Raw genomic sequence first — 25,106 nt, forward strand, 5'->3', positions numbered from 1 at the left:
TTTTTTTCGTGGAAATTGATTTAATCCACTTAAACAGAAGATTAATATGTTACAAGCAGGGTTAAGGGTTGAAGTGTAAAGCGGTAAAGGTGAAGGTAAGTGGAGACCTCATAAAACAATTACAAATCATTCATATTCAAAAAGAAAGATGGAAACAAAAAACAATGCGATACTTATAGATTACCGTTGGTTATCTCAACAAGATTGATTTTCTCACTCGATCCGGTCACCGCGAAAGCGAGAAAGGCTATCGAATTCAGATGACCAATGATAATCTGTTTATCGCTATTTTACCGATGACGACGTTGTAAATTTCATGTCAATTTCGTTAGCAACGCCACGTGCCTGCTTAGTTTCTAGCAAGCGAGTAGCATAATATGAAAAATTATAACAAAAAAAGATCAAAATAAAAATGCACAAAATAGCAATTAATTATCTTCTCATTTACACGATAACAACCACCTTGACGAAGACCACAAAATTACATCCCTGACTTTTCGGTCAGGATGAAGGTTTACATCATCTCAAAACTACTGTCGTCTTATTTTGGTGTGTTTTCTTCATTTGTCAATTGAGCTCAACATACTAAATAAGTTTCCAAAAAATCATGAACACACATAACGTCTTTCTTAGGGTATGAATATTTCAAATAAATTGCCTTTAAGAAAACACTTTTTGTCCTTGTCTCATCAACTTAAAACCATTTAATACACTAATTGCAATATTTCTAAATTTTCTTTTGATTTTTTTAATGAGTTTAATATCTAATGTATATACTTTCTTTTTATCCAGATACATTGACCTCTTTAGTTTTAGTTTTTAGTATGTTTGGTATAATAAAAAAAAACAAATCAACGCACAATTGCGTTCCGGTAAGGCAAAGCCAAAAACACCTAGTAATATGGAAGTTGAATCAATTTTGGTTATTTGCAACTTTTTGTTCAACGTAGTGCATACAATATAAGATTTGATAAGACATTGTCAATCATCATTTTTTTTATATATTTGATGCCTACCTCCGTCACGAAAAACAAGGAAAGTATATCACAATTTATATAAAAAAAAAGAGAACCACGTGATTTTGAACTAGACGTTTCTTTTTGTTTGTTAACTTAAAAACATCGTAAGGTAAATGAATAGATTATATATATAATTACTAATTAAATTAGAAGCTTGTGTTCACAGTTTGGGTTGTACCTTTTTACTATAAACGTTTAATTAGGTCTTTCCACTTTTCTGTGGAAAGACCTATTGTTTTTCTTCTGATTATTTTTTTTTTTTTTTCTTCCGCCTAATTTTGTTCTTGCGATAAACATTTGTTTCGCAATATGTCGCTTAGATATTTGGTATATGATATCTAACAGTTTATGCGCTTTTGAAATTTACCCTGCGTAAACGAATACTTTTCTTTGTAGGAGTTATCTCCCCAAACACTGTTTTCCTTGTTAGCGCATCTCCTTCGCAAGCGTAAAAGATTATGACAAATTTATTTTACAAAATTGCTCGTTATATCCTGCGCATGATTTGTCCTATTTTGACCGAAGCGATATGACCGCTCCATATGAGAGTTATTTCCCCTTATGCATCTGATATAAGTGATATGAATTTCTATCTTATAAATCATAAGTGATAGAGACCTAGGATCTTTTGATTTGAGGTCCTTGGTCCCAAAAAATGAAAATTAGGTCAAGGTCAAAGGTCAAGGTCATATTCTAATATTTGAATTTGGCTTATTTTCACTTATATCCAAAGACTGTATAAGATATCAACAAATTATGTTTACTAAATTGTTAGTTGCGACATGTCGTAAGATGTAAATTTTGATTGCAAGCGTACGTTGAATGTAAAAGGGAGTTTTCTCCCCTCTTGTATTTAAAAATACGCGTTTGGTGATATAACTCATTAACTAAATATAATAAAGACCTATGGTCTTTTGATTTGAGGTCCTTGGTTTATGACCTTGAAATTGATCTCAAGGTCATAGCTTAATTTGACGTTCTAGATTTTGACCTTTGCTTTTATTCTATATGTATACATGATAAAGATATACAACTTTTAGAAAAAGGTATCAAACCATTTAACCTTGTAAAAAACAACCGGAAGTGACCTTTTGTAAACCGGAAATAGCTATTTTTTTGTACTTTATTAATATAAAAGTATATAGAACCAGATATTTTTGGAATCAGTGTCAAGTAAATATTCAAATATAATCGGAAGTAACATTTTTCAAACCGGAAGTAACAAATTATCTCCCTTATTTAAAAAAAAATGTATGGAAACAATATATTTTTGGAATCAGCTTACTAGGAGCTATCATTTGACGATTGAAATGACATTTTAAACTTAGTTTCACAACTTTTCATATCAAAATACATTGTTTTGATGGAAAGACCTTCAATTGTTCTCTGAACAATTGGTTTTTAATTATTAAGGTATTAGCTCAAACTGTTTAAAATTTATACGAAAATTATGTTAGCACGCTGCAATCGGGATTTAGTAGAATTATCTTTTTAAGGAAGAAAAGGGGAACTACCGTTCAAATAAAATCTAAGTTGTAGACAATACTCTCATTCTATTATAAATGGGTGTTTTAAGCAGATAGCAGTTTTTGATTGTAGGTTATTCTTCAATTTTTTTTTGAGCCAACTACACGTACCAAAAATGATTGCCTACCTTTTTCCGGTTGTTGTTCCTTGCTCTGCCTCTTGGTAAACACGTTTCGTTCCCTGGCAGTGCATTGCCCCATACACGACACGTAATACGTATATATGAGAATGTTATTATACTTAAAGGGACAACATATTGAAGTAAAATCAAGTATGCACCGTACAATGTACGGAAGTTTTCTGATGGCCATTTTACTACGCACATTTTCCTCTCCGGTAAGTTCTTTAATCTAAACATACTTTCAATTGTATGAAATAACGCATATGGTACGGCTGATAGTGTACTAATAAGCCATATTATTAATAACACAACAATTGCCACTGTTTTGCGAAAGCCGGCATGAAGTGGATGTAGGACAGCCATATACCTATCAATGGCGATCAAAGTTAAAGATAAAACACTGACATTCACAGATAAATTTTTAACAAACGGAGCCACACTACACATAAATTCAGCAACAACCCAGCGCTGCAAAATTGCTGTTTGAAATTGAAATGGTATAACAAATATTCCTAAGGCAACATCTGAACATGCCAAATTGGCAATGAATATGTTAGTTAAAGTTTGCATATTATTTTTTGTTAGTACCACTAATATCACTAAGCCATTCCCCATCACAGCAACAAGAGAAATAAGTCCATACAGAAGTGCCAAAACAATGACAATTTCCGAAGATGCAGGTGCTATATTAGTTTTGTTCTTTAAGTTTTGATATATATTTTCGATGTCCATTTCAGTTAAATTGAAATGTTGCTTAAAACTGTCATAGTCGGAAAAGGCCATTGTCAGTCTTATTTACCAATAGTTACTAACAAAATTATACAGTTACACGCGTTATACATTATCCAATAGTTTTTCAAATGCCTTTATTCAAACACGACGTCTCTAATACTTTAATCAATCCAATAGAAAACCATACAATCAACTGCCTTGTGAATTACTAACAGTCTGTATATGATTGTGTCATTAAAAAATTATTGACAAGTATATTTTCAGCTCATAGTAGATTCGATTGGTGTAGTTACAATAATGAATGGTACAAGGATGACTTTAAATAGAAAATGTGCAAATTGTGTGGATTTTTTTCGTCATTTCATTTTAATAAATCAAACTTTTATACCAATTTTAATATTTTCATTATTTACAGCGGAATTATGTCACTGCATGTTATTTGACATTTTAGTGATTTTAGACAAAGGCAACTAACCTCAAATGGTGTACGTATATATGTACTTAATAGAAATGTATAACCCTGATTATGTACCAAACAAGCATGTTAAAAGTGCTTAGATTCACTGTTTGCAAAAGTATGAATTATTCGAAATACAATGAAATTCTCAGGGCTTTCTTATCCTAGGCATACATAACCTTAGCCGCGTTTGGCACAGCTTTTTGGAATTTTGGTTCATGAATGCTCTTCATCTTTGTGATATTTTGGCTTTCTAACCGTTGCGATTTGAACGTTACTAATAAGTCTTATGAACACGAAACGCGCGGCCGGCGTATCAAGACGATAAAAATCAAAACCAAGGAGTAAACAAAGACTTTTAAAACAAAAAGACATTAACATCAACAGTTTCAAATAATAAACAAGAAACAACACGAACTCCACTAAATACCGGGAGTTAAATCAGGTGCTCCGGAAGGGTAGGCATTTCTTGCCCCGTATACGGGACCCGTGTTATATTTTTTGTTATAAGTCTAGTACATTTAATTAGTATTTATATCACTGGGTCGATTCCACTGATGGTTGACATTGCGTCCCCGATGATATCACTAGTTCTATCTGTAGACATCACTATATATAGTGTTGATATGAATATCAATGATATGGTAATTTTTATTACTTTACTGTTTGCAAAAGTATGAATTATTCGAAATACTAAGGAGTTTCTTATCCAAGGCATAGATAACCTAAGTCATATTTGGCACAACTTTTTGGGAAAGTGGGGTCATCAATACACTTGAACTTTGTACTTGTTTGGCTGTCTAACTTTTTTCGATCTGAGCGTCAGGATAACATGTGGACATTCAAAATACATTAGTCAAAGTTATACATCAAATGAACATAAACAATTTACTATTGTCTGCAAATAATTCATTTAAAAATGAAACAATTTATACGTAATAGTCATACAATTTTTTTGTGATATTATATAAAGTTTTGAATTAGGCATATTAAGTCTTTAAACTGTCATTTTATTGTGATTTGAAGATTATTTATTCACTTTGTTTTCCATCTTGTTTTAATGTGTTTTAGCTTTTGATGCTGTCATTGAATAAGAGACATTTTTTTTGGATTTGGGTATTGTTGTTACTCTTTTTACATCTAATAAGTTACTGTGTAATAACTTTAACAGAAAAAAGAAAATAGACACTGTATACAGTTAGATATAATAAAAACCTATGGTCAACAGAACCGAAAAATAAAAACTTGAAGTATCTAAAAATTTAAGCCAATGAGATATAACTCGAATCCGAACTACCTATATTTCGTTTATCAATTAGTAGTAGACGTTTGTAAAATGATTCATAATACAAAGAAACTAATTGCATGTACACATGTACTTGACTTTCATCTTCATTTATTACATAGGAATTACAATTGATTTGGTTTAGATTATCATATTATATAAAATAATGCACATTTGTGAATAAAGTCATTACAACAATTAAAAACGCTGGTAATAAAATATTCATATAAAAATTAAGACAGATATATTAAGTTCATCGCATAAAGTGTCTCAAACAATATACTAACAAGTAGATTGGCAATTACCTATTGTTAATGACAAATATATTGTATATATATCCTGACTTCAAAGTTTAAACTGTCAGCTTCTATACTTAAATATGAAAAATAGTACTTGATACAATTATCAGTCGACATACTATGTACTTCTCACGGTTTCTAGGGTAATGCATTTTGGATATAGTTATTTTTGACGTTTTGCCTCTGGCCTATATAACTGATTCTACATGTTCAAACAATTATCTTTGCACATATTGAAGCAATCACGGTTTCTTTAAAATTAACATGTATACTGTTATATTGAGTGTTCTATATGAATTGTGATACAAAACGTATACTTTTATCCCCTTTTAGATAGACAAAAAGTAAAATCACAAAAATACTGAACTCTGGGGACAATTCAAAACGGAAAGTTCGTAATCAAATGGCAAAGCCAAGAGTTTAAATATTAAACGGAATGACCAAACTGTGGAATAATGTTCCCATTGTCATAAACACAACTCATGCATTTTCATCCAAATTTGATCAGATTTCAGTAAATTATTGGCATATTGTTCAAACGGATTATTTGATATTATCTGATATAATACATTTTCAAACACATTGAATTTATAACAGTTGCCACATGTGGAGCAGGATCTGCTTACCCTTCGGGAGCACTTGCGATCACCCCTAGTGGGGTTCGTGTTGTTTATTCTTTAGTTTTTTATGTCTATTATCATGTGTACTATTGTTTGTCTGTTTGTCCGTTTCATTTTTAGCGATGGCGTTGTCAGTTTATTTTCGATTTGTGAGTTTGACTGTCCCTCTGGTATCTTTCGTCCCTCTTTTATGAATAATCGATAAAGCTCTGGGATGTACTAAAAGGCATATCAAAAGACGTCTGGACAAAAAAAAAGGCATAACTCAACTTTATTTGTATACATTGTGTTGGTTTGTTTTTCTAGACAGTTAATATACGTCAAAGCTTGTACATACACCAGGATAACCAAATTGATAAGGAAATAAACCCGATTGATCAATCCGCCTTTTAATCTAACATTGCAAACAATTACTTAGTCAGATGCCAATATACAAAAATTATCATTACTACTTTTACAAACTTAATTTGTCCTGCATCCCGACATGGACATTGAGTTACTGCACGGTGCACCATTAAGCATGTATAATAAACACTGACATAAGACATGTAGTGTTAGTAATATTCCAGGATTTATTTAGGTCTTACTCTGAGTTCAGTATTTTTGTGATTTTAAAGATTTAAGAACGACAAAATAGTAACGGAATAACATTAAAGCCTAATGAAAAAACGGGATATTACAGCTTAATGATAACGGGGTATAATTACCGCTTAATGATAACGGGTATAATTAAGGAATAACAGTACTGTAGTTGAAGAGTTGCCACCGTCAATTTACGGAATAACAGTACTGTAGTTGAAGAGTTGCCCCCGTCAATTGCAGTTTTACTGGCGACGCGTAGCTAATTCTAATGCATTACAAAAAGAAAAATACGATAAAAATGTCTAAATTTGTCAAATAAAAGAAAACCACTAAACTTCATGAATGATTTTGTCACAAAGACGTCATGGCTAAACGTGACGTCATACAAATGAAAACTTACAAACTGGAGGTTATTACGTTACCTGTACGCTTCAAATTCGGATAAAATTACATTAACACGGCGAATTCGAGGTAGGTGTTGTTTTATTTCCGATTATATAATAGTAATCGAACATTTGTTGATTCATCAATTCAAAATGGCGGGTCCCTCTTTAGTTACGCCTGGTCAACTGTGGATTTGACGGCAACTTTTAGTCAATGAAATAAATTGTTACATCCCAATTGCATTAGAATGTAGATAAAGGCAACAGTAGTATACCGCTGTTCAAAACTCATAAATCCATGGACAAAAAACAAAATCGGGATAACAAACTAAAACCGAGGGAAACGCATTAAATATAAGAGGAGAACAACGACACAACACTAAAATGTAACACATATAGACAAAATCCCACGAGAATAACAAATATAACATATATATATAACATCAAAACCAAATACATGAATTTGGGATAGACAAGTACCGTGACACGTCTTATCGCAATGTGAATTTACACTCAAAAATAAGAGAAAACAAACGACACAACGTAATTATGTAATACACACAGAAACGAACTATAATATAACAATGACCATATTCCTGACTTGGTACAGGGCATTTTTAAAGGAAAAAATGGTGGGTTGAACCTGGTTTTGTGGCATGCCAAACCTCGCACTTTTATGGCCATGTGAAATATAACATCAAAATGACAACACAGGACTACAATATAAATAAATTGGAGAACACAATTGACAAAGAATCACACGAACAACAGCCAACAAAAGGCAACAAGTTCAAAATTTTAATACGCCAGAAGTGTATTTTGTCCACACAAGACCTATGCGTGACGCACAGATACAAAAGTTAGAAAGCCGAAACGAGTACAAAGTTGAACAGCATCGAGGACCAAAAGATCAAAAAGGTTGTGCCAAAAACGGCAAGGGTTTTCCGTTAAGTTACCAGAAAATCCCTATAATTTAGAGTAATTTATACTTTTGCAAACAGTAAATTTAATAAAATGAATATTCAAAAGATGTACATGATAAAGCTGAAGTATTAACTAATTACAGGAAACAACTGAAATACATTTACATAACCAGACATTTGAAACACAAAAGTAGACACATCCGAATACGTTTAAACCTCTACGCCAAGTGACGTCCTATTTGAAACTGAAAAATGACGAAAAAATGACGTCATTAGAATTAGTAAAACAGAGCATCAAAAAATGAAAAATGACGAAAAAATGACGTCATTAGAATTAGGATTAATTTAAGATTATATATTTGAACTAAATACTGATATTGCATTTAATAACAAAGCACATTTTAATTCTTATTAATATAAAACTGAGGCAGCAATTAACTATATTATAAAACTATGTCAGGTTTGTTATGAATCTAACTTCAAACGTAAAATATCGTACTGATTACTTTTGAACGAAATCAAATCTGATAAATGAAGGCGGTGATTAATTTTCTTTACCATAACACATAGATATAATAGAAAAGACGTCAACACATTTGACAAAATCCGATGAGAATTACAAATATAACATTAAACATTTAAACTAAATACATGAATTTGGGATGTATAAGTACCGTACCACGTCTTATAGTAATGCGAGTTCACACTCGGCAAAACAGTCACAATCGGGAATAAGTCACGTTTGGTAATTAAAAGATTAGACGACATTATGACAAAACACAATCTACCATGTGGTAAAAATGTCCTTAGCTAGTTTGACGGTCGCAAATGCAGTTTTACTGGCGACGCGTAGCGGAGACAGTAAAACGGAGATTTGCGACCGTCAAATCAAAATTCACGGTGGCAACTCTTCAACTACAGTAATGTTATTCCGATTCTGAACAAATAAAAATACTTAAATGAGTCGAAAGATAACAACTCCCTGATGTATATATAGTATGCTGTTGTGTTATTTTTTCTAAAAATAGATTTATACGTGTCAATCATTTGCATATGACAGACAACATGGCAAATATCTCTTAATAGGTTTCATGTCTCAATTTTGGTTTTCTGGAAATGAGAATGTTGGCAAAAGCAACAACAAAAGTCATGACTGAAAAAGATATACTTAAAAAAAGATTAATTGATGAACATATCCAACATTGCCAAAATAATCGCCTCATTTTTTAATGAAAGTGACTGGACAAAACTGTGAGTGGTATCTTTAATAGGTGCAAATTCAGTATTAGACACAAAAGTGTTGATTCTGAATGTTGTCGGGGATATAATGTTTGTTATACAGCTTTTAAACCCGCTGCTTTTGTTTGCACCTGTCCACATTCAGGAACCCGTTGTCCAGTGGTTTTCGTTTGTTTTTTGTGGTACATAAGTATTTTTGTACTTTTTTGTCAAATAGACTAGACTGTTGTTGATTTTCCTCTTTGAATGATTTTTAATATATGATAAATTGTGTAATCAATTGCCTTGGAAAAGATTTTGAACTAAGGTTCAAAGATAAAATGATACAAAAAGAACTCGTCACTTCAATAACTTTTGATATAGATTTTGTACAATGCCTTTTGAAATCAAAAGTGTTATTTTCAATTAGTACGGCAATCTCAATTAGGAGTTAATGGGTTATTAAATCAAAGACGCGTGCATAGACTAAGTATAAAAACAAACAACACGAACAGAGAAAAAACTAATTTCCTTTAATATGTAACAAATGACATCTTAATGCTATAGGGAGATTTGTTTTCAGAAAAATCAAAGATACATTACATTTTCACAATCACTTGTAATGAATAACGGAACACTGATGTGGTTTTTGAAATCTAAAAAAATGATTATTGCTAAAATAATTAGTTTCAGCATATATTTTCTGTTCCTGTTCATATGACGATGACGCCAAAAACATTATACCAATTGCTAACTGGTATACGTTACACTCAATAAATTACTGCTGAATTAATTTTAAACATATGACTTCCATCAGTACTTTATGCAAATCTCAAAATCTTTAAAGACTTAACATATTTTTCGACTTTTTGCGTTTTAATGATTTTGATAACTTAATTGTCAAGTTTGTGTCGTCGTTGACACAGTTTACTTGATTCAACTGACATACGGACAAGAAGGCATTTGAGTTATAAAGATTATTTAGATAATTGAATACGACAGTCATCTGTGCTTCAAAATGATCTTAAACACCATTTAAATAATTTAGTTTCCATTGAAACCAATAGTTCACTGTGTTGCATGTAATAAACAAAACTTTTCTTTTCTCTATTTTAATCGTAATTAACCTCATAACAGGTTGATCTAAAAATCAATTTAAACATGATAAACGTTACAGATTAGCAAGATGAAAATATTTTAATTACATTACTTACGTTTAACGGAATTATACATTATTAAGAGACGAAAATCTTGAAACAAGAGCATCAAAAACGTCATAAGTAGTTATTGAATATAAAACAAATGACTCATGTCAACGTTTGAGCTCAAATCAACAGTGATTGACAAGTTATATGTCTTAAATTCTGCTGAATGTAAATTATTTTTCATATCAATAATTGTAATGTGATTTTCAAGCTTTAACATAGATAAATCATCAATTAAAACTCTTACAGGAAATGCTGTTTATACGTTTATTATTAGTGCTTAACACTCTCATCACATGCAACAAAGGTAAAAACACCCAACACGATAACAAAATATAATCTCTTAAGAAGGACTATCAATGTTTTGTTGATTTTGTCTGTTGTTCGTGAGGGCTGTTTTAATTTGTTTATAGATATAGGAAGATGTGGTGTGAGTGCCAATGAGACAACTCTCCATCCAAATAACAATTTATAAAAGTAAACTATTATAAGTCAATGTTCGGCCTTCAACACGGAGCCTTGGCTCACACCGAAGAAAAAGCTATAAAGGGCCCCAAAATTACTAGTGTAAAACCATTCAAACGGGAAAACCAACGGTCTCATTTATTTAAAACTGTTTAGTCGTTATAATTGAGTTGATTATTTCCAAAGGCTTCCCCTTCGGTTTGGTTTAATATATGTAGATGAATAAGGATTTTTTTAAATGTTGAATGTTTTATTTTAATATTCGTTGTAAAAATATTGAAACGAGTGTTTATATTTGTGATTGATATACAAATAAGAAGATGTGGTATAGTAACTAATAACACAACATCAGACAGGAGACCAAACTGACAGAAATAATAATATCAATAAGTCACAGAACGGTTTTCAACAATGAGTTAAACTTATACCGCTTATAACACAAGAAACTAAAATTAAAAATCATACAAGACTAACAAAGGCCTGAGGCTCCTGACTTAGGACATGCGCAAAATTGCAGCGGGGTTAAACATGTTTATGAGATCTCAACCTCTCTCCTATACCTCTAGCCAATGTAGAAAATAAACGCATAACAATACGCACATTAAAATTCAGTTCAAGAGAAGTCCGAGTTCGATGTCAAAGAAAATAAATAAAATGACAATAATTCATAAATAACAACACACTATACTAGTAGTTTACTGAAATGCCAGCTCCAGACCTCAATTAAACTGATAGAAAGATTATATCTTCATCATATGAATATCAGGCACAATCCCTCCCGTCAGGGGTTTAGTATCATACTATCATACAATATGTGAGAAGAACATAACCCGTGTCATGCCAACAACTGTTTTTTTTTAAATAAATGTGTTCAGTTCCGATGCAAAGACCCTATAAGTGAATCCATGCTTAGAAAGTTTGTTCACTTTACTTGTTGGAAATTTTTTTACAAATATACAGACACGACTTTAGTTTCAACCAATACGATATAAAAAAGAAGATGTGGTACGAATGCCAATGTAACAAATCTTCACAAGAGACCAGGATGATTTGTTATTACGCTCCCAGTAGGGTTTTGATGTAGCGAGAAACGTGTACTAGATTGATGCCTAAAATGTAATGACGTGTCCCACGATTCACGTAGCAGCTAAGGAATCCTACAAAATGTTTAAGATTGTATTTTCGTTCATTTCCTTTAACAGTTGTGAATATTATTTTGAATAACCTTCCTAAGACATACTATTTCCTCCGTCCCTGACAAGGCGAGTTGAGACGGGTGGGTGTCCTGAAAAGGGGTGGCACAAGTGACCCGCTCCTCTTATCTGTCATTTTTTTTTTAAACTAACAGGGATTTTGGAAAAAATTTGATCCGATTTTGGATCAGATAGGTAGAAGGGTGTAACAAAAAGCTGCATTTTCTCTAAAAAAACTATTTTTTTTCATATTAAATACTGCCTTATCCTGTCATTGACAAAAATGACGCTTAAATAAATATTTCTTCTGAATGAAAGGGTTACCCGCCTTGTTTCACCTTCACTGGCCATACTCAAAATTAAATCCCGCAACTTGAAACTCCAGATAATGACTTTCATTTATCCGTATTTGGTCCGGTAACTTTTCGAACCGTGTCATCAGTAACGATACAAAACAATACATATTATAGAAAATGTGTCTTCTATTTTTTTTTATAAGTGATGTGCATATCGTTTCTTTTGTTGTCTATAAGAATAAATAAATAATTTCGTTGCTAAAATGGTCATCATAACATAGTTTTCCCTTTGAATTTCAGAAAAAAACTGACTATCTATAAAAAAGAAAAAAGATGTGGTATGAATGTAAATTAGACAATTCTCCACGAGAGACAACATGACAAAGAAATAAATAACAATAGATCCCCTTATGGCCTTTAACAAAAAGCCCTTACCGCATAGTCAGCTAAACTAATTTTTTTCCCCATTTAATTTTTCCACAGTTTAAAAAAAATGGTTACAGTTGATTAATGTGATTTTATCCTGGAATTAGCTAGTTATTGTATACAAATAACAGGTAAACAACATTTTTTGCTTTGTTTATACATGTATTAATAAATTTTCCTGCTACCCGCTTTCATACTGACCAATCGGTAATATGGATATTTCTTTCTGGGTAATAGTTCATTTTGGGTTTTCTTCGAGTCCGCGTTTCAATAATTGTAAAAATCAGAGACAATAGTTAAGATTTAAACAACTTATGCTCAAATACCAGGTGTAAATTGTAAACAATATATGTACATTGTCAGAAATATAAAATGTATTAGTTCTCGCTGCTAAACAGGAGAAAATTCGGCAAGCCTCGCTTTTCGTCCTGTTTCTAAAGCTCGTACAAATAAATTTCACGTTTACCGACAAAGTACATTTATAATCACTACCCCACAGTTGTTGATATGAATTTATCTTTTTGTTCAATATTTCAACGATATTCGAATAAATTAGAAACATCAACTTATTTTCCGAACGGAGAGTCATTAATTCAATGAATATTATTGCGGGATATACGGTATAAACGGTAAGCTTCGATGCGTTTAGTTATGAACGCGAATGGTTCTATAAATATAGCTTAATACACAATTAAATGTTCATAAAAGGGATTTGCTGCACATTATTATTCTAAAATTTCATACAAATATATTCTATTGGATCTAAATGTTATCATTCTTAAATGTATGTTTTGACAGTTTCCGTTAGATATTGCCATTTTTAATATATCGGTCCCCCTTTTCTCGGCTACTGTTAAAGCGAGACGTTTTTATTTTTATTAATAGCTAGCAAGGCATGAAGTTCATATGATTCAATCCAAAGTATCCTCAAAGTGCGGAAACAATTTTGAATTGATGCAATCTTGTTTGCCTTGAAATCGACGTAACATATTTAGTCAAAATTCTTTTAAAAAAGTCGTCCATATAACGAAAAGAAAACTGTGACAGACTTTAACACGAAAGGGAAGGCTTAAATTATTCTGTAATTTTCCTGCTACTGATTATAAAGGAGTAGGTCCGGTAAGGACTCATTTTGGCCTCAAATTTCAGTTTCATCTGACGAAAGATTTTGACCTCTTTTTAAAGACTTAAGTGTCTATTTCACTTGATTAAATTAGTATAAGTGAAAGATTTTAACTGATTTAGTCATTAAAAACGATCCGATTCAATCTCAAATATGAAAAATCTCTCAAATATGCCAAAAAACGTCACTTTTCAGATGGTTTTTGTCAAAAATGAAAGTGGCCGCATCCGTGTTCATCCTAAACCTTGATATATGTTATGTATTATCATAAAATGCAACTTACATTTCAATATTAAGGATGAACACGAATGCGGCCAATTTCGGTTTACAAGGAAACCGTCTAAAATTTAACTAAAATGATAGAATTTTGAAGATTTCATTAATTTAGCATGACTTAATGGTGCTACAATCCAATATATGTGCATTGTATTGTTAAAAACAGCCCATATTTATGTAGCAGAAGCATTCAACTGTCCAATTAATAACTGAAAGTTTACATTTTAACAATTTTGTAAAACTGTAATATTTTGGGGCCAAAAAGGGGTCTTACCGGACCTACTCCTTAAGAAAGTTCATTTGTCATGTTTTGTATTGTTGGAATTTCGGAACCCTCTTGTTCATCCGTTTAAAGCACCATGAAACAATTGCCAGCTAACTCCCAGTTTTCAAAAATCTTTAAATGTGCAGTATGTCATTGATACGATTTGAGTTCTCAAAATGACTCAAGATTAAATAAGGATAATAAGACATTTGTAAAAAATATAAAACTTTTGTTTTATTACTTTTTGAGAACATCTTTATATCAAAGATATGAATTAAAGTACTGAAGTACTGAACATCGGATGACAGCAAGTTCTTGTGGACGGTCACAAGCACTTGTCTAAGAAAACCAAATCACATCGCTTTACCTGAAAGTGACGTTAAAGTACAGATATATAATTTTTTCTGAGACAAGTCCGTGCGTGGATGATAATTTCAACCTCATCGTAGTAGTGATACAAATCAGTAAACTCTGTTTTACGGATGTCTATACCTTTTAATACGCACCAACCTTCACCCTTGGCTAGTAGTGTAACATTACAAAATCGAAAGACAATCTAATAGCAATTGAGATGGTTTTACTTAACAAAAGGCATATAAAAAAAACAAATAAACTGACGGAAAATATGTGATAAATTTCATAATGTAGATTCAATTGTAATAAAAAGGGGTAGATTTAAAACAGTATAAAAAAAATAACTCTATAAACTTCAAAATAACGTACCCCGGTTAATATTATATTTTTTTGTGAAGTACATGGAGACAAAACAATGTTGTTCAAAGTAGGAGAAAAGATAGTTTATCGTCATACAACATTGGTATATATTAGACGAGATATAAATCAAAAAAAGTAGACATTAATTAACAAAAATTCAAAGAAATTGTATTGACTGGTGAAATTAACACGAGAGTAAGATTTCCTATTTATCGCAGTTACTGCAATATGTGAAAGCTAAAGAACAGCCCTCTCCCTCAAGTATTACGTCAGTCGTTTAAGTGTAGCAAAAAAGGTGGTCAATTTGCGCCGATCCACTGATAGCAATAAGGTATATTGCCGTGTGTTGCAACATAAACATCTAATCTATATACACTGAACAACCCATGCGGCAAATTTTATTCAATTTAGAAATAGAAATTTTTCCATCGAAATGTTTTGTATTATCCAAACAACGTGTATAATTGCAGTTGCTTTTCGAAAATTTTTAAATATTCTAAATGGAAGTATTCACAGAAATAGATTTGTAATGCATAATTGTGTTGCTAGCAGGAATACTGTAAGACAAACACGCCGATTTTTCACTTTATTATTACTACAACTAACAATTATGTGTAATAAAGTTACAATTACAAAAATGCTGTCAAAACTTTAATAACATTTTACGATTTTGAAATGATATTATACGCATCGATGTCAGCTTTTCAAAAGATGACAAGTATATTTTCATGGTATGTCTCGATATGATTGATAACAAGTTCTGGAAAGGAAATCCTGTAAATTGGTTATTACTTTTGGAAATTGGTTATTGACATGGACAATCTACACGGATAAGATAATCTTGATTTATATCAAAAAGTTACACGAAAGGAAACAGTTTCTTATAATCTTATAATTTTGTTGAGAACAGCCAAATAAGAACTGTTTTATCAAAGATGTTTGTCTAAACTCCGGTAAATGCATGTTCATCTTTACCGTTTTGTAAATAGTTTAAAAAAAAAAGATTAATAATATCAATAATATCTCATGTCGATACAGTGTTGACTACGGGATATACCGCCTGTGTGTATATTTCATAATAAATTCCATAAAGCTGCGAAATGAAAAAGATTTTTTTCTACATCACATAGTATAACAAAAAATCTAAACAAACTATTTTTGCTAACTAAGTATACGTTATTGTTTAATGACCAGCATGAAATCGGGTGAAGGAGTTTTTCGCTGTGGTGAAGGTATATTGGTACCGTTTTCAGCTAAATTCTAAACAAACTACATGAATCGTTATTCTTCAGATAACAATGATGGGGTTCATATATCAATTACTAAGCAATCGTGTTACCCAAGAAGGCATATTAGGAGGGAAATTCTCCATTTGTTGGGTTCAAACATTGTATACAGTATGATCGCAAACAGCTTGATATAAATTCCACTTTGCTTTCGCTGATATTTTAGATAACACTTCGTATACACATTAATCTTTAATTTTTTACATTTCACTTCAGCCATTCACATTGAAACAAATGTATCTTCTTTATAATGTTATTAGATACTATTCATATAATATCGCTTTGCCTTCCATCATATATTAGATGTCAGTTTTGTACTTAAACTATACAAGTTTAAAAGAATAATTACAAGAACATCGTGATGATTGTCTTCATGAAAATGAATTGGCTTTTACCTTATTGGTTTCCTCTATGGAATAATGATATGAAAAACGATCGAAAAAATTAGGTTTGTATGTAACTTACTATCTGCAATATGTCAAATTGACAGAATAATTGTTCAGTTATCAGTTTTTGTCTAGTTCTAGAAGACACACAACATACATTGTATTTTGATGAACAATTTGTTTGTTTAAGATATAACTTGTCCTGTTCAGTTATAATTTAAAAAGCATTGTAATATAGACTGGTATATTACAACCTTTGAATTAATCTGATAACTTTTACAAATAAAAAATTACTAGTGCTTGGTGTGATTCAATGAACATGATAAAGAAGATTAAGGTACAGCAAATAAAAATCAATCGAAATAGTGTTGAAATAATGCTACACGATTATCTATTTTAGTTACATTCTTAAGATTATCAATTCAAATTGAGGTGACCACAGACTGAATGTAGTTAAATGTATCATCCAAACAATTTCCCAGTTTTTGTTTCCTACTTTTAACATTATAAATCAACAATGAACATGCTTTACAATGCTAATCATAATTACAGTAATGTTGCTTATGTTTATTATGCTAAATTGGTTCAATTGAACAATTTGTTTCAAACAGATAAATACAATCATAAGGATAATCAAAATAATCAGAAAGACTATTTTGCGATGTATCAAAACAAAGTATTTACATTAATAAAAACTACAAGTCTGATTTTACAAAAATATAAGCCACTTAAACATAACGTAGTCGAACTTTAGATATTGTCAACCACTGGTACGAATGGAAAACAATAGACATTGTCTGGAATACAGATATCTCCGTCAGTAGAGGAAGGTTAACATGTTTAATATTAATCAATCCAAGTCATAATGTAAACAAAATCAACAATTATAGTTCAAAGTAGGGCCTCCAAGACAGAGCCTTGACTCACATAAAACAGAAGCTATGCAAAGTCTCAAACTGGTTTATGAACCGGGAAATAATTTTTGCTAAACCACGTACCTGTAAGGCAGTCTTTTCAGATTCCATATTATGATAAAAATTAGAAAAAAATTACATCATTATGTATAAAATTACTCTTATCAAGGTTATCAACGTTTAGGAAATACACACGAAATGAAAATAAAAATATTGCCAGTCAAACATTGTTAATTGGTAACCGTTTTAAAATAAATTTTGTTTGTGCAATTATTTTGTTTTGTTTGATTCAATAGTAAAAACTGCCAGTTTTGATCCTTGAATATTTTTGTCCCAGCAAACTATGGTAAAACAAATAAATATGTGACACAAAAATGTCAGTATTCACCTCAGAAACTAACAAAACCTTTAAATAGACTTATTAAGAAAGAATATAGTTACGATACTGTTATCAAGTCATTAAAGATTATATTGTTTGGCGTTAATATTGATTCACTTATAAGGTCTTTACATCGGAACCACATCTCTTTTAACTGAGTTTTGGTGTGCGTTGTGTTGTGTGTTTGTTTATTTTACATTGACTAAAAGTATAGGCATTGAGAATTGACATTTAAAAAAACGAAAAACCTGTCGCATGTCTGCTCTAAACACATATAATAGTAGTCTCCGGCCTTTGTTAATCTTGTATGTTTTTTTTAACTTAAGTTTAATCATATGTTTAGAGTTGGTGTGACGTCCATTATCATTTAACTAGTACACATTTTGTTCAGGGACAAGATAAAGGCCATCTTTAGTTAACTTTGTCACGATTTTGTTATTAATTAAGGACACGAATCACGTGAGTGATATCTATTCTATTCACTAGTTTCGTACCCGGTTGCCGGATATCACTACGGCAGAATACATTATGATACATGTAAGGGTAATGGTTTGCCATTTAACACATTTCATATTGCTACCAGAAACAGCAAATTTTAATCAATACTGATAACCAGTACCATTACATTGAAACCATGTTATTTAATTCTGTACTGATAGGATAGACGTGTTACCTTTTACATCGCCGTACCATTATGCATAGTGTGAATTGTTTTCTTCTATTGAGAATTTGGTGTTGGAACAGATATTGTAATGGTATATCAGTGAATTGATTTATCTAGTCTTTTCTGAGGGTGATGTAACCAGTTTGACAATGAATTGGTTTATTATGTTCATAGTTATCGTCACAAAATATCCTTATGCAAAATTTTATATTCATTTTGACAGTTGTTGTTTTAAAGATTTTGTCAAATGTCTTGCACATGTTATTATTCTGACCGAAAACAATTATGAAAGTATACGAAAGTTCCATATATTGTCCTACGAACACCCGACATGGTCCCGTTTTTTCTGCGGTTCCATTCTTTAATTATACTGGGTCTACATTGAAAAGTATTAATATACTACACAACATTGAAATTATATATTTTTTACACCAACGTTTCGCATTTGTCTTTAGATCACACATTTATTGATATCATGTGAAAATGTAATAAATATACTAATCTTTATTTTAGGAATCAATAGTGTTTTTTTATGTACCACTAAAAGGGACACTAGCTACGAGATATATATAAAAATCTAAAGTATGATTTTTTTTATTCAATCATTAATAAAAGTGAAATAGTGAACTAATAATTCCCTTTTAGCAGCTAAAATGGTTCAATTTTGTCAAATTAAGCTAATAAAAATTGATGATGACTTATTCACTTGCAAGTATTTAAACCTGTATTCATATGAACTCCAATTTAACCCAGTAGGAAGAGATAGAATAACGCATGCATTGTACGTGTACGGTTATTTAAAGGAAAATAATGTCAACAATGAAAGTGAAACAAAGGTAAATAATTTGGTTGACTGATTCGATCCACAAAATCTTTTTCTTATTTAGAAAAAAACGACGATAAACATAAATTTTAATAATACAATATAATACAAACTTTAGTAGACCTATAAAAATCCAACTGCACCAGTTGCTTAATCTATGTATATCTATGTTTATCTGGTTATATGGTCATAGAAGGTCAACTCGAAACTTAATTACATTAGATGACATCATTGCTAAAATTACTACGAAACGAAGCTAAAAGGTATTGAGACCATAGCCCTTAAATTGTTTATTTTATACTTTTGATAATTTGGAAAAATGTTGTACATTGTTATAAATAAAATATGAGAATTTCAGTAAAATTGGTGAACATTATTTTGACAGCTAGTGCCCCTTTAAGAATTGAATGATTTTTGTTTTTTTTTTGTTTTTTTAGTTGTTTTTTTTTTTGCGGTGTAAAAGCGTTCACCATCTCATCGGAATGTAATTCTTCTTTTCGCCAGCGGTGGTTCTTAATTTTCCTTTTGAGATGTTTATAAAATCAATATCGTTAATAGTGTATCAGTACAACTGCCATAAATGAACTTTCGATTATGGCATTGAAAATGTTAAATAAGGGATTTCCCGATTTTAACTTCCTTCGATTTTTGGCAATTTAAAAAAAAAATGTTGTATATTATGTACTTTAATGAAGTACAGCATTTTGAAAAAAAAATTACTACTATTTGTTGTGCAATTTATTAAGCAAGTTTAATCTACCATTTTCTATAGAAGAAAAGTCCTGTATGAGATATGATTCTAAAACTTTCTTTTTTGATTCTGTTGATGCAGTCTGGAAGGGTAGTTAGAATCAAAGTATATCAATTGGATAAAATAATAAGGTACGATGTAGGACTAATAGCTCGAATGAAAAACATACACAAAGGAAAAAACCCAAAAGTAACGATCAAAAGCTACATAAATTTATTAAAGCTTGTCTCAAACCAAAAGCAAGTCCCAGACCTTATTCTATTCTAAACCTTCTGATCAGATATCATTGCGAGTTCTTCATATTCATCGAAATCGTTGTCGTTTTGCTTTTGCGTTGGTTTTTTTTTTAATGTTGTCAGGGAATCCTTTCAGAGGTTACTTTGTTGTATGTGTTTCTATTGAAGATTATTCAATGAATCGTAATTGTTGAAGTTTTGATTGATAAAAATGATGTTGGGAATCATATTGCAGGTTGGAGTGAAGGTTGGTATATATTAAAACGTTTAAACTCGCTGCATTTGTGTGCACCATTTCTATGTCAGTACACTGTTTTCAGTGGTTGGCGATCGTTGCTGTGCTTCATATATAAATATTCTTGTTTCTCGTTTTATAAATATATTAGACCGTTGTTTTTCCAGCTTTAATAATGTAACATTCAACATTGTTTGTGTCCTATATAACGTGTTTTTTTTAACTGTGTTGAAGGCTGTACTTTTATCTATCATGGTTTACTTTCTACATATTGTGATATGGATTGCGAGTTGTCTCAATGACACTCATAATGCGTCTTCTTATTTCACATATGCCTATTTAGTTTTATCTTTGACAGCTTTATGCCATTTACAGTAGTTTTGTAAATTAGTTGGCGTCATACACCCCAGTTTTTAAAGGTAAAGGTTTTAGTGTTTTCAAGGTAGCTGCATCCTGAAAGGTGCTTAACACGCATAAAAATGTTATTACTTTATTTCAAAACAGCTGCCTATTGATATGATCAAGGAAGTAACCTGGTTCAGATTATTTATTTAACAACTTAATCACAAGTAATAAGACGTGTTATTATTTCTTGTCGGAACTTACAATGAAACTTTAAAAACGGATAATATAAAAAAAAATAATCATTCATTTTTGAACGATGACTTGTCAGTCATTAATGAATTCTAGCTGAGTATTAATTTAATTATTCTGTCAAATGATTAGTCAGTTTAATGATGCAAACACAACACAGTATACGGCAACAAATATCACTAACTAGAATTGACTTACAAATATATTGATAGTGTCATTAACTATTTCTCAGACTCAGATCGATGGAAATACAACGATTAGACATTAAGGCTCTTCGATACGTACCGTTTCAAAAATCAGTTCAGTTATACTGTTATAAAAAAAAGAGAAAACGGTGTAACTCACTATAAAATGCCCATGTTATATTGCTAATATAAAATTTTCTGACGTCAGACACTCAAATCAATAAATGTGTTCGTAGATAGTGAATGTTTTTGTGTTCTGTTAAATTGTTCCTTTTAAAAATGTTAAACGATGATGACTGATGTACCCATATTTTGACTTTTTTATTTATTGTGTCTGTTTATTTAACGCATCAATGTAAAAATATCGGAAATTGATGAGACTGTCATTAAAGTGAGAGGGTTAGCGCTATAGAACCAGGTTTAATCCACCATTTTCTACATTTGAAAATGCCTGTACCAAGTCAGGAATATGACAGTTCTTGTCCATTTGTTATTGATGCGTTTTGTTATTTGATTTTGCCATGTGATTATGGACTTTCCCAATTGATCTTCCTCTAAGTTCAGTATTTTTGTGATTTTACTTTTTAGACTAAATACTTCAAATTTATCAACTTGCCAAAACACACATATGTGTAATCAAGGGTCTAGAATTAAGCGATCATCGTTGAATTTTGTCAAATCAATTGTTATAGCTTTTGTCATGGCGTATAATAAGTACACGGTGCCGGTGTAAAATTCTATAAAAATCACAACAAGGACAATATGTTTCACGGTCAAACATTAATTCTCATGAACAAAACAATTATGTGTACATTATTTCGCCTTTCCAAGATGTTTCAGATGAAAATGTTACAGATGGGTACGGTCCTAACCTTGACAAAAGTTAACTTAGAGTTAACTTGTTGACTGCTTTTTAAGTTAACTTGAGAATTTTTAAGCAGACCAGCAAGTTAACTTCGTCTACGGTGGACCAGACCTACGGTTCGCTTTTTTATGACTGCTGCAGACCTATCGACGGGTCTGTTCCAGACCAGACCTGTGGACAAGTCTGCTTTTGACCAGTCCCGAGGACAGGTCTGCCCCAGACCAGACCTGTGGACAGGTCTGCTCCTGACCAGACCTGTGGACAGGTCTGCTCCTGACCAGACCTGTGGACAGGTCTTCTTCTGACCAGACCTGGGGACATGTCTGCTTATGAAATGTTATCGTTTTTACGACTTTTCACATCAGACTTGAGCTTTATTAAAATATGTATAAACAACATTCGCATTGTTCTTCCAAAGAAGGCCTCTGATAGCAAATTTCTTTACTCGCTAATCTCTACTAGACATTATTAATAACAACACAATTCTTTCTTTTTTTATGTTTATATATTCTTATAAACATTAGTCAATTACATAGAGCTATCATATTATTTTAATTAGAAGGCGGATAGAAATTAGGGTTATCCAACGCATCGGAACAACATTCATATATCATGGGATATCAACATCTTTGTCGACGTTACTTCGTTCCTCGTTTTTTACCTGTCCCTTCAAATTTTTACTTTACGCATTTATACATGCATGGATATTTCATTGTTATTCTACTTATTTGGATTGGATTTACTATTCTTTTTCCGCAGAATATTCTAACGAAAATTGTACAGTTGTACAGTTTCCTGATATGTACGATGTGGTAAAACTACCAACAATCTCGGCAAATTCGTCAGATTTGTCGAGAGATTTGTGCACATGAATGAAATAGTTGTCACTTGACGTTTAACTACAAACAAAATCAATCAACCGACATAATAGATTAAGAGTATACTATTACAAGAAGAGAACCTCAAATACATTTTTTATTAAAAATCACAAATGAATTCAGACATGTCAGTGTTGGTACATGTACTTGGATGATGCGGCCTAATAGTTTCGTTTTACACACCCTAGTGACTGTTCAATATTATGAATACAGAGATGAGACGCTGACATTCTCAATGTATGCGGAAAAAAAAATTGCATTAATTGTTTTCCTTATTGCTTACATTTGCCGTCCTACTAACATGTTCACAGGAGTGCCAGGAGAAGACATAATTAGGCGCCATCCCGACAGCGGTCATTTATTTTATACATTGAATCCAGACATCAAAAATATGGCTGATTTACTATGCGGATATATATAGATTTTTAAATTAAAGTGCACATATGCAGGTCAGTTTTTGGTTGATGCAGTCAAATAATTTTGTTGTATAAGTCAGCATGAGGTATCAAATCTACTGAAATTTTGTTACGTATCAATATTTTGAATAAAAGGAGGACATGCTGACATCCAAAATTAATGCGAACAAAAATGTGTTGTTATTATATTGCAATATTACTGTCCATTGTATTAAACATTGAATCCTGGCATAAAAAAATATGGTTTATTTACTATGCGGGTATACATGGTATATAGATTTACAAATGAAAGTGCACATATGGTCAGTTTTGGTCAATGCGGTCAAATCATTTTGTTGTACAAGTCAGCATGAGGTATCAAAACTACTGAAATTTTGTTACGTATCAATATTTTGAATAAAAGGAGGACATGCTGGCACCCTAAATTTATGCGAACAAACATTTGTTGTTCATGTTGTTATTGTATTGCAATATAGCTGCCCATTGTATTATACATTGAATCCTGATATAAAAAAATAAGGCTGATTTACTATGCTGGCATATAGATTTACAAATTAGAGTGCACATATGGTCAGTTTTGGTCTTGGTCAATGCGGTCAAATTATTTCATTGTACAAGTCAGCATGAGGTATCAAAACTATTGAAATTTTGTTACGTATCAATATTTTGAATATAAGGAGGACATGCTGGCACCCTAAATTTATGCGAAACAAATATTTGTTGTTATCATCTGGTTATTGTATTGCAATATTGCAATCCATTGTATTATATATTGAATCCTGACATAAAAAATATGGCTGAATTACTATGCGGGTACATGTATATATGGTATATAGATTTACAAATTTAAGTGCACATATGGTCAGTTTTGGTGGAAGCGCTCAAAACATTTTGTTGTACAAGTCAGCATGAAGTATCAAAACACTGTAATTTTGATATGTATCAATATTTTGAATAAAAGGAGGACATTCTAGCACCCTAAATGTATGCGAACACAAATTTGTTGTTATTGTATTGCAATATTGCTGTCCATGGATATTGAACATTGAATCCTCACACCAAAAATATGGCTGATTTACTATACAGCTATATAACTCTACAAATTAAAGTGTACATATGGTCAGTTTTAGTTGATGCGGTCAAATAATTTTCTTGTACAAGTCAGCATGGTCAGCATGAGGTATCAAAACTATTGAAATTTTGTTACGTATCAATATTTTGAATTAAACATTGTTAAAGGAGGACATGCTGGCACCCTAAATTTATGCGAACACACATTTGTTGTTATTGTATTGCAATATTGCTGTCCATTGTATTATACATTGAATCCTGACATAAAACATATGGCTGATTTACTATGCGGGT

The 25,106-nt window shown here is 31.4% G+C and overlaps 1 protein-coding gene across 1 annotated transcript in view; it reads right to left on the reverse strand.

The window, feature by feature from the left end:
- Window positions 1–3,602, reverse strand: part of LOC139489170 (substance-P receptor-like) — a 70,354-nt gene extending 66,752 nt beyond the window's left edge. The window contains exon 1 of the mRNA XM_071275337.1: window positions 2,674–3,602. Coding sequence (XP_071131438.1) covers window positions 2,674–3,450 — 777 coding nt within the window. The 5' untranslated portion in view covers window positions 3,451–3,602. The remainder of the gene's footprint in view (window positions 1–2,673) is intronic.
- Window positions 3,603–25,106: the final 21,504 nt, after the last annotated feature.

The sequence above is a fragment of the Mytilus edulis genome, chromosome 9 (assembly GCF_963676685.1).
Source record: "Mytilus edulis chromosome 9, xbMytEdul2.2, whole genome shotgun sequence".
NCBI lineage: Eukaryota > Metazoa > Mollusca > Bivalvia > Mytilida > Mytilidae > Mytilus > Mytilus edulis.